Source organism: Bos javanicus, chromosome 13 (genome assembly GCF_032452875.1).
Source record: "Bos javanicus breed banteng chromosome 13, ARS-OSU_banteng_1.0, whole genome shotgun sequence".
NCBI lineage: Eukaryota > Metazoa > Chordata > Mammalia > Artiodactyla > Bovidae > Bos > Bos javanicus.
Genome location: NC_083880.1, coordinates 81,375,249 through 81,390,837, shown reverse-complemented (window position 1 = coordinate 81,390,837; position 15,589 = coordinate 81,375,249). Strand labels below are relative to the sequence as shown.

The window sequence follows — 15,589 nt, the reverse complement described above, 5'->3', positions numbered from 1 at the left end:
CACTGAAAAAATATCAGGGAACAGATCGCTGCCCTCTAGCAGCTTCCATTCTCTTGGAGGAGCTTATTTCTTCTAGGAAGCAAAATGGCAGTCTTTGTCTTTTTTAAATTAGAATAAGATTTGGTTATAAAACCATTCTTGTAAAATTTTTGAGAGCAAAGAGAAACACTAGAAAATTCTGATATTTTCACTAACTCTAAGCTCGCTTTCTTTTAATTGAGAAGCTCTTAAATAAACAAATTTCGAAGTCTCTGAGTCTGCAATTAGGAACATCAGAAATGAAGTTTTCCCCTACAGGCTGTCAATATGAAATTATACATTATTTTGATTTATAGTCTTGATTGCGAAAGTAGTTCTTATTATAAACAACAATAACCTTTGAGAAAATTAATTTCACATTTTGTTATGCTTGCCAAAAAGATGTTTAAGCCCAGTTATGTGGACTAACTGCACCCTTTCAGAGTAATTGGGATACCATTTGCTCTGTGACCTCGCAAAAGTTACTTACTCTGTTTGGGTTTCTTTTTCCTCATTTGTTGAGTGAAAAGATCAGAATAGCTGATCTTAAAAAACCTTGGGGATGGCAAGTTGGCATAACAGCCAGAATCAGAAAGATGGGGTTCTGTAACTTTAGGCAAATGATTTGGCCCCTCCGAGCGTTTATTTTCTTACCTGTAGTATACGGACCATGTCTGTCTCATGCTGTTGTTACGAGAGGCCGTCATTTACACGGAGAGCATCTGAGACGTAGTAAGTGCTCAGTGAACAGTGCTCCTCTCATTTCTTCAAGTAGGACATCGCTGGTTACAATCTAAATATCCAAGTGCAGCTTCTGGAGCCCACAGCACGTGAGGTGCTAAGGGAACGTCAGGCTCATCTGCTGCCATGGAGAGACTGAAATCCACTGGGAGAGACAGCGTATGTCTGAACACATGCACGCCTGTGTGTGTGCGTGCCTATGCGGTTGGTAAATGATGCATTTATTTGGAGTATCTTCAAAATGGCTCTTTTCCTACTTTCCTTTGGGGGAGACAAATGATGAAGTAGAAAAACAATGTGAGCTCTGAAGCCAAAGAGACACATAATCAAATCTCAGCTCTGACAGTGACTGTCTATTTGAATGTGAGCAAAGAATTTAAACCCTCTAAGCCTCACTTTCCTCAACTCTGAAAATAGGAAGTGATACCTACCTTTCATGACCTGGGAGAGGAGTCGGAAAATGGGTACAAAGTGGCTGGCATTTGAGGAGTGACAGCTTCGTTCCCAAATAGTCAAGTGTGGAGTCTGACATTAATCCGTGGAGCGCAGGTTACCAGTGCCGCGGGTGCTTAGACGAGGGAGCAGCCAGTTTATTTATGGTGCAGCCACAAAATACGTAAGTAAACCAGGAAAAGGCTGGCCAGGTATCTGGATAACTATGGGAGCACTTGAACGACGGGCTTAAGCGTTCAGACCTGATAGAAAAGGTCTTCCTTAAGATCCACGGTGAAGTCAGTGAACGCAGAGCAGCTGCCACATGATCCAGCTGGTGCTTCTGGAAGACCCGGTAGCAACAGGGTGTCTGCTGGCTGAAGGGCTGCCATGTGACAGCATTTTAAAGAAACATTCCTTTAAGAACTGCACTGCCCTTTAAAGGAGAGGTGCTCTTGTAAATCGAGTTTATATGAGAAGTACATGTGCCATTTAGATCGGTATTCTCAGCAATATAAATGTCCAAACCAGATCCTTTAGATTTCAAACTGGGTATTTGTCGTTGTTAACAAAGCTGGACAACTTTAAACTCACTAGATAACAGCCAGATGTCCAGTTGGTTGAAGAGGATTGAAGCGTTTCTGGTTTTGAGGTTTGAATGAGAATCCCATCCTCAGTGTGTGTGCTTGCCACACCTTATCGTGTTCCTCTGACTGAGGGACTTGACAATCCTGCTGTGCCAAGATCAACCTTCCATTCTAGAATCATTCTGTCTTCTTTCCTTTTGAAGTGAGTTGTGGTGCCCTCCGATTCTCCTTCCTATCTGAATTCCCTCCCCGCACCTATTCCCAATGTGGAAGAGTTAGTCGTCTCTCCTCTTCCTCAAAGATTAGCCACCAGAGCGTACTCCCTGGCAATGGAAATGATGAATTGGAATCTGGTCCTGCTGCGTGCTCAGCTCGTGGGCTTTTGCCATGTGGGAAAGAGGAGGAGAAAAAGCAGAAGTTGTTGGATGACTTTGTCATCGTGTATTCAGCACGGAAACCATGCTGGTAACAGATATACATTAAATGTGAGCTCCGGGATGTCAGCTTTGAAGGAGAATTAGAGACACACCTCAAACTTCAAAGGGAGGCACGGTTTTAGAATAAAAGCTACAGTTTAATGGGTATTGGAACAGAGACCTATAAATTACAAGGGGTCTGTGTCCGCTTTGCAAACTGACATGGAATACTAATGTAAAAAAATATATATTAGCCTGCTGCCTAACACATAGCCCAATAATGTGGGGTTTTATTATTATCTTTGTTAGTATTACTATTTTTCTCCAGTTCTGTAGAGTTGCATCTGAGGCATGTTCACAAGATGGGGAGAAGCAGGCCGACAAAGAATGTTTATTAGAGGATGAGAACCACACGCAAGAAGCTGTCTTTGGGGCGGCGTCTGGATCTGGCCTCAGGCCTGTTTATTCAGAGTTTTTATTTGCAACTTGGTCAATAAACTGTGAAGCACATTGATCAAGTTTATGAGCTGGATGGGCTCATTAATGCAATCTAAAATATAAGCAATAAGGATCTCAAAATACTGGCACGAGGGGCGGAAGTTAGGATGTCCTGGGCTTTTTGTTTAATGCAGTTCAATGTGCCACCGTCCTGATGGGAGCAGGTCGTCACATATTTTAACAGAGCCACGCCATCCGGTTACCCATTCCAGCGCCAGAACTTAGTATAACCCAAGAGCAGTGTTAGAAATGTCTCTTCCAAAGGGATTCAGGAACAACCATGTGTCTGGACCAGATACAAGGGAGTTTTAAAAGCAACATGATATTAATCAAGAAACGTTTTTTTAAATGTATTTTATTAAAGTTAATTTCTGCTAAATGGCAAAGTCCTTGGTGGCTCAGATGGTAAAGAATCTGCCTACAATGTGGAAGACCCAGGTTCAATCCCTGGGTCAGAAAGATCCCCTGGGGAAGGGAATGCAGCCCACCCCAGTATTCTTGCCTGGAGAATCCCATGGACCAAGGAGCCTGGTGGGCTATAGTCCGTGGGTTGCAAGGAGCTGGACGCAGCTGAGCGACTAACATTTTCACTTTCACGTTATACATTCTGTATCGTATTCTTTTCTGGTACAGTTCATCACAGGACATAGAACATAGTCCCCTGTGCTATACGGTAGGACCTCATTGCTTGTCTGTTCTCTGTGTGATCGTTTCCGTCTGCTAATCCCAAACTTCTTCTCCGTCCCTCCCCACCCCTCTTCGCTCTCGGCGACCACAGACTGTTCTCTGTGTCTGTGAGTCTGTCTGTTTCACTGACAAGTTCGTTTGTGTCATATTCAGATTCCACGTGTAAGTGACGTCATGTGATGTTATCAAGTGACTCCCTTCACTTAGTGTGGTCATCTCCACGTGTGAGTGACGTCATGTGATGTTTATCCTCGTCTGCCTCCTTCACTTAGTGTGGTCATCTCCACGTGTAAGTCATATCATGTGATGTTTATCCTCGTCTGCCTCCCTCACTTAGTCGCTCATCTCTAGGTCCATCTATCTTGTTGCACATGGCGGTATTTCATTCTTTTTATGACTGAGTGGCATTTCAGCATGGATGTGTGTGTGTGTGTACTGCATCTTCTTTATCCATTCGTCTGTTGATGGACATTTAGATTTCTTCCACGTCTGGACTATTGTGAATACTGCTTCTGTGAATATAGGGTGCACGTATGCTTTTGAATTAGAATTTTGTCTGCATATATGCCCAGGAGCGGGATTCCTGGATCATACAGCAACCCTGTTTTTAGTTTTTGAGGGAGCTCCGCACTATCTGCCATAATGGCTGCGCCAGTAACCAGTATACATTCCCATCAACCATGTAGGGGGTTCCCTAAGAAAAGCCTTAAGTAGGTCAGACAGGCTGAGATGATGCCACTTCTCCCCAGCATGTGCAAAAATCCCTTCCATTCATTGAGCGCATACTCTGTGCAAGCGCTGTGCTAGGCGCCTCACACACCTCACCGTCACACCAGCCATTTCCACACACTGAAGCACGTAAATCCGCACGCCTACTCACCCATTCAGATAGTTCTAGGACTGTAAGAAAGGTGATCATGACTCAGCTGAGGCCTCTTCTGTGCTCCTCCTGGTGATCACTCACTAACCGCACCACTGCCCCCAAAGCCACCAAGGAGAAGGTCCACGCCAACTGACCCGATGCTTTGCTGATGTCCTCGGAGCCTGCCGCCGCCCCCCTGCCACTCGAGAGGCAGTGGAGAAAACTCTCTGTGTGAAGCTCAGCTCCAGGAGCAGCTGCTCAGGGAAGAGAGAGACCCTTGGCACCCATGCAGCCTGCTTCTCCCCAGGGCACACCCAGCTCGAGGGCAGCTGAGCTGGGTTGGGTAAGGGGCTCTCCAACCACCGGCGTCCTCCCCAAAACTACTCCTGCAGGACGCTGGCTCCCCCAGAGTCCTTACTTCCACAGATGAGTTCTCTTCCCATTTCTGAAAATTTTTATTTCTGCTCCTCCCGTACCCCCTGACTTCTAGAAAAGACTGCACACACCTGAACCCTCATTGCAACATAGTTCGAGTTGTTCTTACCGCCCTACATGCACCTCGTGGCATCTCCTTCACCCGCGGAAAGGAAGGTCCCGACATCTGCACTGGGAGGAGCTGCCCTGTGGCCGGACCCCAGCCCGCAGACGCAGATGAGTCTCAGCTCTGCCTCGGGCATGACTCTCCCTTCACAGGCTTTATTGTGTGTTTCCTCAGAACAACCGTATAATCGCCCACTTTTGGTGTGTGAACTGAGGTTCAGAGAGACGCGGTTGACTTGCCCGAGGCTGCACAGCTGCAGCAGTGAATTTGAACCTGACCCCACCGTCCAAGACGCTCAGGACTTGGGTTCTGAGCAGGTTGCCGTACGTGTGTCAAACCCTAAAGGGCAACAAGACCCTCGTGTCTCATTACCCGATTTGGGGTCCTTCTAACCGGATATTTCAACTTTCCCCATCTTTAAGGTTATGCCCGTAAGCCAGTGTGCAAATGGAGAGTGCAAGATGGTTTTGAATGGCTCCGGGAGACAACTCTAAACATTTAATCCATCATGGGATGCAAAGTTATCTTCTTTCCATTCTACTCCATTTCCTCTGGTGACATTAATTATAAGATCTCTTCTTGGTATTAAGAAGCATTTTTAAACTGCGTTTACACTTGATGATCTCTCTTTTTAACAAAGACTTAAAAATAATTAGAATTTGATGAGCACCGTTACACATTGCAGTGGTTTTAATACGTTCTTCTGGTTACGGGGAGGACGTTCATATGATGTTCATGTTAAGCTGTTTTCTTTTTAAATACATTTGTTTAAATGAAAAGATAGTCAACTTAAAGAAAAATATCAAGTAAATATAGATGGTACATGGACAGGTCAAGAATTGTGAAAACAGTATGCAGATTACTTTGAGAAATGGTCCACTGGACTAATTCCCAACATAAGGAGTGTTTTCCTGGGTAGTATAGCTTTAAAGTAGGAGACAGCCATATCTTTAGGAACAGACGATACTTACAACGCCAACTCCCGAAACATTAGCAGGATCGGGAGGAGCGGAGCCGTGATGAAGATGACGAAAGCCTCGCTGTCTGGAGGCGTCCCTTCGCATCTCAGCCTCACCTGCACTCAGCTTTCAGCTTCCTCTGGAAAACAGTGAGCCGTCAACGGCCAAGAACTTTCCCAACACAGGATCCCAGCGCACAAACCAGTCTCCTTCCACCCCCTCGCACAGCAGAGAGCGCCTGGAAAGCCAGCAGGGCCGTTCTCAAGTGGTGGGAGGGTTTTTTCAGCTCAGTGTGCACAGTATGTTGACTCTTGAAACTTTTGTGGGTCAGCTTTAAGGCAGTCTGCTTAAAATATCATATAATTCTTTGCCTTTCCATAGGATTAAACAGTACCCGAGTGGTCTCGGGAAGAAGGGGTGTGGTTCCAAGACAGCTACACTACTTGCAATTGCTTCTGAATGTTCTATGATTTTCCAACAATCAGAAGCTTCCAGAAAACCCACAATCCATTTTAGGGATATTTGTCTGTGCTCAGGTAAGCTTCAGTGTGAGAAGAAGATAAGTAGAAATTAGTGGTCAAATCTGAAGATCTCATCTAGAGAGAAAGCTGTGGTAGAAGAGAAGCTCACACAGTTACCAAAAAATGTCTGATCCTTCAAATCATCATGACAGGGGGAAAAACTGGCTTCTGGAACCATTTCCATCATTTTCTAGTTTTATCTTCTAAACAAGTGACTCCAGCTCTCCGTACTTTGTTTCTTGCTGTGTAAGTGAAGATCAGCATACTGACCGCTTGGGACTGCTTTAAGTCAGATGATGTTTACAAAGCGCCAGATAAAGAGGATATGTTTGTAAATGTCAGGTCCCTTCTCTCTTGCACGCTGCATGTTTTCTAGGTAAAAATAAAGGCAGGGCTTGGGACAAAATCGACATAGATGGGGCTTCCTTGATGGCTCAGTGGTAAAGAATCCTCCTGCCAATGCAGGAGACAGGGGTTCAATCCCTGAAGATCTCACATGCCTCGGAGCAACTAAGCCCGTGCGTCTCAACTGTTGAGCCTGTGATCTAGAGCCCAGGAGCCAAGCCTCTGAGCCCACGTCCCACAGCTGCTGAAGCTCACGATCCGCAACAAGAGAAGCCACCGCAGTGAGAAGTCCTGGCCCCACAACTCGAGAGCAGCCCCTGCTCGCCACGACTGGAGAGAAGCTGGGGGCAGCAACAGAGACCCAGCAAAGGCAAAGAGAAATCAATAAATAAACACCGACATAGAAAGAGTTCTTGCCCTGGCGTCCAAGAGAAGAGATGCAAGGGTCTATGAACACCCTGGAGTTATTTGTAAAATATTTTGTTCAAGCTTACTTTTCTGGGAAGAGAATCCAGCTCTGACAAGTGAGTCTCGCAGTGGCCTGTAACCACCACCCGCCCACCTCAATGCGTCAGAACAACTGCAAGCAGTACGCAAAGACAAACTCTCAGGTTGGAGCTTGTCAAACCGATAGGATGATTGTGACATTGACCTTGGAGAGAATTTGGTAATACCTCTCCTATCTGGGGCAGGACTGAGATGCTAGAATTACTGCAGGGATTAACAGGGTTTGAAGCTCAATATGTTGGACCCCAGCCCTCTGGCCTTCCATAGAAATATTTTAACCAGATTGTTCTTTGGCGCAATGACCTTGGCCCACATCGAAGGCTGGTAAGAAGCAGCTTCAGATGCTGGCCACCGCCCGACCATCAGGATAAGGCTGAGGACCCTGCTAATGACATCAGCGCCTAATTCCTCTCAGAGGATCATGGGATGGATTGCTCTGGACATATTACCAGAATTTTCCGGAGCAGCTCATGCATCTTACCCAACAGTGACTATCTCGTGTGACAGATCGTAGGTCCCTCTTTTCAACAGCTACCAGGAACTGTCAAGGCACGCGTGTTATTAAAACTGGCCCTCAGCCAAGGCCGCCGTTTGTGTTTTCTGTAGCATCCCCTCGTCACTCCATTTGTAGTCAGGCTGCGTCTGTATGTTTATTGTTCCTTCATTGCATTTTAAAATACATCCTTTAATTTACGCTGTTTATATTTGTATTAGCCTCGTTTGAGTTCTTCTTGGAACAAGGTGTGCACAAGCAGTACCCAAAAATGGCACCAGAAAGCCGTTGGCCCTGTTTTGGTAACATCCTAACTCTTGCTTTTGTTTTTATCTTCCCTTTAGTCAGTTAAAGAGGATTCAGTCCCCACAGGTGCAGAGGAGAATGTAAGTTACACACGAAATGACAGAATCATTCCATGTTCACATCTGGCATGAGGGACCCCTGGGCACGTCAGCTCTGGGGTTGTGGGTTCTCGCTTGCTCCAAGTGTGATTCATCCGCTGTAGACTCTTTCACCCTTTCACGTGATTAGTGACTATGGGGGAATGACTTTGGATCAATAGTTGTAATGCCCATTGAATCAATGCAGATAAAATGCAGAATCAGAGCACGCATTTAGCATTTGTTACCATTTAGGGGCTGAAAGAGTCTACTCAAGCCAAGAACATCTTGCTCCTTCCTTAAGGGACATGATACTGCACCCTCTGCTTCATTTTACTTGGATTGCTCTTTCGCTTTTATTTCCATGGCAACCTAGATTCTCTACTAACCGTGGGTGGTACCCAGGACAGGTACCCAGGCATCAGAGCATACTGCTGCACTAGATGCTGTGAGACATTCTCTCGGGCAGGAGAGCTGACTCCATGGGTCTACACTTGACAGACACAAGTTGAGCCTCACTCTCTTTGGGGGCTTTAATTTCCAAGAGTGATGGTCAAGACTTTCAAGACAGTGCATTCATGTCTAAGAAGATGGCTCCGTGTAAGCCATCACACAAATGTATCATTCCAAAACATGTTCCAGGGAGATGAACAAATTGGCCTCGGGAGTGTCAGACCCAAAGCAGCAGCTGTCTGCTCTAAAAGAAGTGCAGTCTTTGGAAAAAATGTTAAAAGTGGGCTCACAACTCCTTAAGATAGAAACTGATTGTTACCATTTTGCCAAAGCAAAATATGTTTGGCTCTTCCGAGATGTCTCTTGTTTGCTTGCCATGGACGGGGCTTGTGTTTTCACTTTTATTTAATTGCTGGAACTGAGCAGAAGTCGGAAATCCAAATATGTCCAGAAATGTTGTCTGTGGTGTGGAGTAAAAATTGGAATGGCTGTGTCGTAATTCTTGCTGGGAGAGAGCGCTTTGGAATCTGCTTTGTCCTGTTGTTGCTTCTTTCTCTTTCCTCCCTCCTTCCTGTCTTCCTTCTTCCTTCCTTCTCTCTCCCTCTCTTCCCCTTCTCCCTCCCCCTTTTTGGAGCCAAACTTACTAGCTTGTAAACCTCAGGACTCTTGTAACTCCAGAAAATTCTCATGAGTATTACTGGCTATTTTCTAGAGAATCTAACTCTCCATTTCAGCACCCTACAAGGGGGAACTCTTTGAGTCTTCTTCCCAGGAACTTTAAATTTAAAAGCTGCATGTTAAATCCAAAGCATCTGTTAGCTTCCAAGTTCCATGTTTTTTGAAGTGGAACGTCTTTTTGTATGCCTGTGTGTAGGAATCCTGAGGAATCCCGTGTCTCTTGCAGCTTGCATATGCAAGTGCAGAGCAGATCTCTAACTGGCAAATATAAAGCTTCTTATTTTCTACTGTGAAATTTAGAACACAAAAATAACATGAATTAGAGTTAAATGATTGATACCAAAAGATAACACAAAATCAGATCGAGATGCAAGCAAACGCAAAATATTTTGTCAAGAAAATAAAGAAGCATTTTAAAATGCTTTAAATTGCTTAGCCCTACCCGTAATGTTCTCATTGTAAGATTCCACATTTCATCTCCTAATTGACAACTAGTTGAAAAGAATACGGTAAGTGCGTTGTGATCTTGGCCCCATCACCCCAGGGCTGTGCCACCTTTCGGACCTCAGTTTCCTCATCTCTTAAATGGCCGTAATAATATGACTTACCGCTTGTAAGAATCCTTATTCTTGTGAGAATTACATGAATAATGCCTGAAACACAAAAGAACTCAGTAATTCAGGGGTTGGCAAACTGCAGTTCACGGGCCAAATCTAGCCCATCACCTGTGTTTGTGTGACCCACAGGCTAAGAAAGAATGGGTCTTACATTTTGAATGGTTGGGAAAAAAAATCAAAAGAAGAATAATATTTTGTGATATATGAAGATTATACAAAATTCAAATTTCAGCGTTTATAGATAAAGTTTTATTAGAACACGGACACCTTCCTTCCTTTGCCCAGCCTATGGCTGCTGCCGCGAGGGCAGAGTGGAGTCCGCTCAGGGCCTTTTGCAGGAAGTCTACCGCCCCCTGCAGGAACGTCAGTGCACATGCGGTGTAACACCAGGAAGTGGGCGCTTCCCAGGGATCAGGGTTTCTACTTCCTTGGGAAATTACACACCTCCCAGCTGACTCAGTGTCTACATGGAGTGAAGATGTATGAAAAACAATTAATCAGTTTAATTTCCTTCTCCTGAGCAAAAGAGGTGGTGGTAGTCAAAGCAATGGACTGTACTCTAAACTTTCAGAACGGGACAAATAGGTGTCGTTAACCACATTACAAGAGCCCTTTCACTCGCAACTTCTTATGGCTAAAATGTGGTTGAATTTACTTTAAAAAAATATCTCTACCATGAGTTCCCCAAACTGACCTATCAACCAGCCCAAATCAAAGAGCAGAGTGATTTCAAATTTTTTCATGAAAAGAAAAGTAAGGTTTTTTAAACCAATGAACTCTTTTCATAGAATAAACCTCTGGTTCTATCAGGGGCAAGTTTTTATTTATCCCAATTACAGAGAATATTGAATCCTTTCATTATAATCTGAAAACATCTGGAACACTGGTTAACCTGAGGTCGTGTTCTAACTCATGAGGGGAGAAGAGCTTTCCTTCCCAAGAAGCTCTGCCATCAGGGGAACAGGTAGTTCGGTTGTTTTTCTTAGTGAGGAAGTTGTCAGTTGCAAGTGAGAGAACACCCAGCTCTACCTGGAGAAAAAGAAAGTGAAATCTGTTGGCCCTCACGCTCTCCCTTGGCTTAGCCTTCTGGCCTGGCTACTTTCTCAGATTTTCAACAGCACGTCAGTCAGTGCAGAATAAAGGAGAGACCCGTCCAGCAGCAACCCTACATGGCCTGGAATTTGTTCTTTTTCATTGACTTAAATGGGTTTGCATGCTTTATTAGTCAGCATCGGCCGGGTTGTATTGCAGTAACAACCAAGCCCCAGCCCCAGGGGTTTTCAGTAGCAAAAATCCTTTTTCCCCCTTCACTTATGCTGTGTATCAGCTGTGAGTTGGATATAAAAGTAAAATCACTACAATATCTTTGCGGTCAAGTAACAGGTTATAAATGACAGGTTATAAATCAAATCAGAAAGAATCTAAAAAAATTCTAAAATAAAAATTGTCAATATTATCATGGCATAGGTGAAGTTTAAGTGGAGGAAACCTATTTTGCTATAAATCACTTTCTGAAACTCATAGCTCTAGTAAAAACTATATAAACCAAATTTCAAGAGTAAATATGGTATAATATTAGAGGCAAAAGTGAAGCGTTTTGCTGAAATGTGTATTGTCGGTGTGAACTGCACTAGCCATCTTCCTGCAACATATAACATGCCCTACTGAAACCAAGGGCCTCCCTGGTAGCTCAGTGGTGAAGAATCCACCTGCCAATGCAGATGATGAGGGTTCAGTCCCTGGTCTGGGAAGATCCCGTGCAGAAGGAAATGGCAACCCACACCAGTATGCCTGCCTGGACATGACCCTATGGACAGAGAAGCCTGGTGAGCTACAGACTATGGGGTTGCAAAACATTGGACATGACTTAGCAACTGAAAGACAGTTGAAATCAAGCAAAAGAGATTTAATTCTAAAATAGAGTGCAAATCTGGGTTTCACTATGCCCATCACACCCAGTTAAAATGTTCAGAGGCAGTCATATATTCTGAATAAGGAATAGCATTTTTTCCAAAGCCCTGGCCTGGAAAGAAATCAGAAAACTATCCAAATAAAAATCAAATTCTCATGTCTGTATATGTAAATAAGATCCTCACTTAGCTCAAATCCTTCTAGATTTCCACACTGGATGTTAATGGATCTTTTTTTTCCCCTTGGCTGCTGCAAGCCAACTTCTTGGCCTGACTTCAAAGCTAATGAGAGTCTCCAGAAGTCTCTTTTTTTTCCCTATTGAAACAGTTGTGTTTCAAAGAATGGACTGTGGGCTAGGATTTATAAGGTGACACCTCTTGACATTTGGAAAGGCCCAGCAAGAAACCATTGCCACTCAAAGTTGATTTACAAAGTTATTGCCATACGGTCATTTTATCATATGAGTAATTGCCCTCTTGTCCCTACACCACACACACACACACACACACACACACACACACACACACAGAGGTAACTTGCTGGTTCAACCACACAAAAATTCTAAACCCAGACAGTGAGTTAGTCTCTGTTCATTACCTACCTAACGGCCATTTCTCATTCCTGCACCCTTTTCCCCTTGATCTTAGGTAAGCTTGGTCACTACCACAGCCCCAAGTATTTGGTTGTGATTTGTCTAAACCAAATCCCATTTTCTTCAGCAATAATTAATCTAGGGATAAGAATGTGACCTACGTTTGGCCAATGAGATGTACTCTGAGTTAGAGGATCAAAATACAGAAATTCACTTGGAGAAAATTTTTGGTTGTGACCTTCCTTCCTTCTTAGGACACTGGGTTTAGGATGTGATACCTGAGGCTGTGGCAGCTACTTTATGCCCATAAGGTAGCAAATAAAAGGGTGGAAAGCCAAGAATGGCAGAGTCGGAGGGTAGCAAGAGCCCGGGTTCTTAGAAACTTTGTGGAGCCACCAAGCCAACCCCATAACGTCCTGTTCCATACTGTTATTTGTTAAGACACTATTAGATATTTGGTTACTGGTAAACAGCTCCATCCTCATTGAAATGGCTAATTACCTGTTGGTATGTCATTCGCTCATTCAGATGCTTCATCTGTAGACTAGACTGAGCTTGCTTGAGTAACTCAGTAGTCCTTTACTGAGGTAACATATTAAAAATACCTTGCGCATCTGACATAATAAGACATAGTTGTTGATATCTTTCCTAAACAGTGGAGTCGTGCATGGTGGGCGATTCCAGATAATTCATGCCCACACTCTCAAAGTGACAACCACTGGTATTAACTGAATGCTTCCTGTGTGTCAGGCACAGTTCTAAGAACTTTAAATATGTTGCCTGATGTAATTCTCAAAACAACTTTCTGATGTGTCATACTATCCCCATCAAGAAATGAGAAAACCAAGGTGCAGGGACGTTGAGTGGGGACCTTGGCTTAGAGCCCCTGGGAGGGGCAGAGTCTGGATTTAGGCCCAGGCTGGCTGGCGCTGGACGCCGCACTCACAGTCACTGTAGCAGACTGCCAACTCTTCGGCTGGAATTTATTTTACAGAAATGAAATTGAATTAAGTCAGTCCCGGATGTAGAAATCCAGGACCACACTTGACCGCCAATCCAGTCTCTTAGTTGGCCCTAGTCAATGCCTGGTTTCCTAAAGACAGGCCTGGGTCAAAGTTCAGCATCCCAGCAGCAGAAACCTCATTACAAACATGCTTTGTTGGCCAGTGCAGTACTTTCAGCCTCTTCACATCTTCTGATGGGACAACTTACTTTTGTTTGCCACAGTCCCCTCCTTTTTTGTCTTAGGCCTGGTCAGTCCATGCTGACGCCACCTACCTTGCATTCTGGGACTTTTGACTTTATAATTCCCCAACCTAGATCTTAGATTACGAAGGGGAAATGCTGGAACTCGTCAATACCCTAAGAAACGGAACGTGGGGAGACAGTGCTATGATTTAATTGCCGTATTTTAGGATGTGTGTATGTTGGTTTGTTGATGGATGCCTTCTTGCTTCAACTGACAGTATAGAATGAAGGGTCCTTCTCAATTCAGATCATTTGGGTTATTTACAAACCAGTGATATTTTCTGCATGAAGAAAGGAAAATATTTTCTCCACAATCATGCTGTGTTTCTGGAAATGACTCTGTTCCCCTCCCCTCAACTCTAACAGCAAGAAAAGAATTTGGAGGAGGCTAGGGGTCTGGTACCAGCCAAAACAAACGCAGAGATGTCATTGACTCTAGAGACTTCTCTCTGAGGCAGAGATGGCAAGCGTTTGTGGAAATGGCCAGATAGTGAATGTTTCAGATTTTGCTGGCTACATAGGGTTTCTGTTGCCAATTTTTCCATCTTTTTAAACAATTTTTCCAACCCTTTAAAAATGTAGAATCTATTCTTAGCTCAGGGGCCATCCCCAAGCAGACTCTGGAAAGAATTTGGTAGAAGTTTGCCAACCCCTGCCTGCGGAAACAAAAAGGAAGCTATAAAACTCTCTCCAGGCCAGATGTCCTGTTGCCAGGACAAATGCAAACACAAAAGCCGCCCCAGGTGTAGCGAGCACAGCGCAGAGGGAGTGAGGCGATGCAGACAGACAGGTCTGGAGTCGGGGCTCAGGTGAGTTGTCTAAGGGCAGGGCTCCTGTCTCAGCCCCGCGTCAGCAACCGCTCAGACAGCTCACTGAGGACCGTGCGGGGCTTAGCGTGCCTTTGCCGAGTTCTCCCTGCTTCTGAGAGCAGGGACTCCAGTGAAGCAACAGGAGCAAGTGGCTCGTCTGAGGAGTGGGAAGTGGTACTGAGGGAGTCGAGGCCATGGAAGAGAGGGCGTCCCGCCGTCCTTTCCGCGAGGGGGGGTTTCTCTCCGCCGTGGGGAGCTAGGCTGTGCGGTGGGAACCGTCCTGCCACCGTCTCAGCTTCGGACTCTCAAGCCAGTGGTGACGCCCCATTTTCCCGTAAGCCGAGTGTGACTCTCCTCTACGGGAGCCCAAATCTAATAGGGTCTAATAGCGTCTAATAGAGTGCAAAGGTACCGAATGCGCGGTGACGCGCCTTTCCTAAAAGGGCGTCCTCAGCCGGAGCGTGTGGCGTCACCGCGCAGGACGTTTGCCTCTTCTGAATCCGTCTTTGGAGAGCACGTGGTGCGGCGGGTACTTGCTGACGACGTGCCCGTGTAGAAAGGGCTCCAGGCTCCAAACTGCAGCAACCATGTGGGTGCGGGGACAGCCAGGACCCACTGTATAAAGCATGTCTGGGGATGGTTTCTTTCCCCCACTGTCTTATCACCTGGCCGAACAATCCAGGTGGTGTGTGAGTCACCAGTAGAGGCTGTAAAGTCTGAGGAAGTAGAGTCAGCCTTACAAACAGTGGATCTCGGCGAAGAAGGAGAGCGCACACCCGAGCCGGCAGAAGAAGCACCCGGGAGAGAAGAACGCAAAGCCCCGAGGCCCTCCCTGATGGCGCTCCTCAGACAGATGGTAAGCTCTGCTTCCGGTTCAGGGCGGCTGAGATGCCCGTGCCAGCTTCTGAGACCCAAGAGCCCAAGGCAGGTGGTCAGCCAGGGCTCTAGGTAGCATGGAAGGAATACCAACTAAACACCAAAAATCCCTTTCATCCTGCTGATTCAATCACAGAGAATGTCTCCTCGTTGTTTATTTTCCTTAACCCTTCAGTTCAGTTCAGTTCGGTCGCTCAGTCACGTCCAACTCTTTGCAACCCCATGAATCGCAGCACGCCAGGCCTCCCTGTCCATCACCAACTCCCGGAGTTCACTCAGACTCACGTCCATCGAGTCAGTGATGCCATCCAGTAACCCTTAACCCCTGCTAACTTCCTTCTCAACAAAGGAAGAGGTCGCCTAGGCTCCTGAGCCGTGGCAGCCAACAGTAACCACCTGGAAATTGTGTTATTTA

At 45.4% G+C, this 15,589-nt stretch overlaps 1 protein-coding gene across 13 annotated transcripts in view; it reads left to right on the top strand.

Moving 5' to 3' along the window:
• BCAS1 (brain enriched myelin associated protein 1) overlaps nt 1-15,589 on the top strand; it is a 100,526-nt gene that overhangs the window by 69,739 nt on the left and 15,198 nt on the right. For 6 of the 13 annotated variants that reach the window (XM_061438002.1, XM_061438005.1, XM_061437996.1 and 3 more), the window contains 2 exons: nt 7,952-7,993; nt 14,981-15,154. The exons of 3 other annotated variants lie outside the window; for them this stretch is intronic. In XM_061438002.1, the coding sequence (XP_061293986.1) occupies nt 7,952-7,993; nt 14,981-15,154 (216 nt within the window). The remainder of the gene's footprint in view (nt 1-7,951; nt 7,994-14,980; nt 15,155-15,589) is intronic. 4 more of the 13 variants (XM_061438004.1, XM_061437998.1, XM_061438001.1 and 1 more) reach the window with 2 other exon arrangements.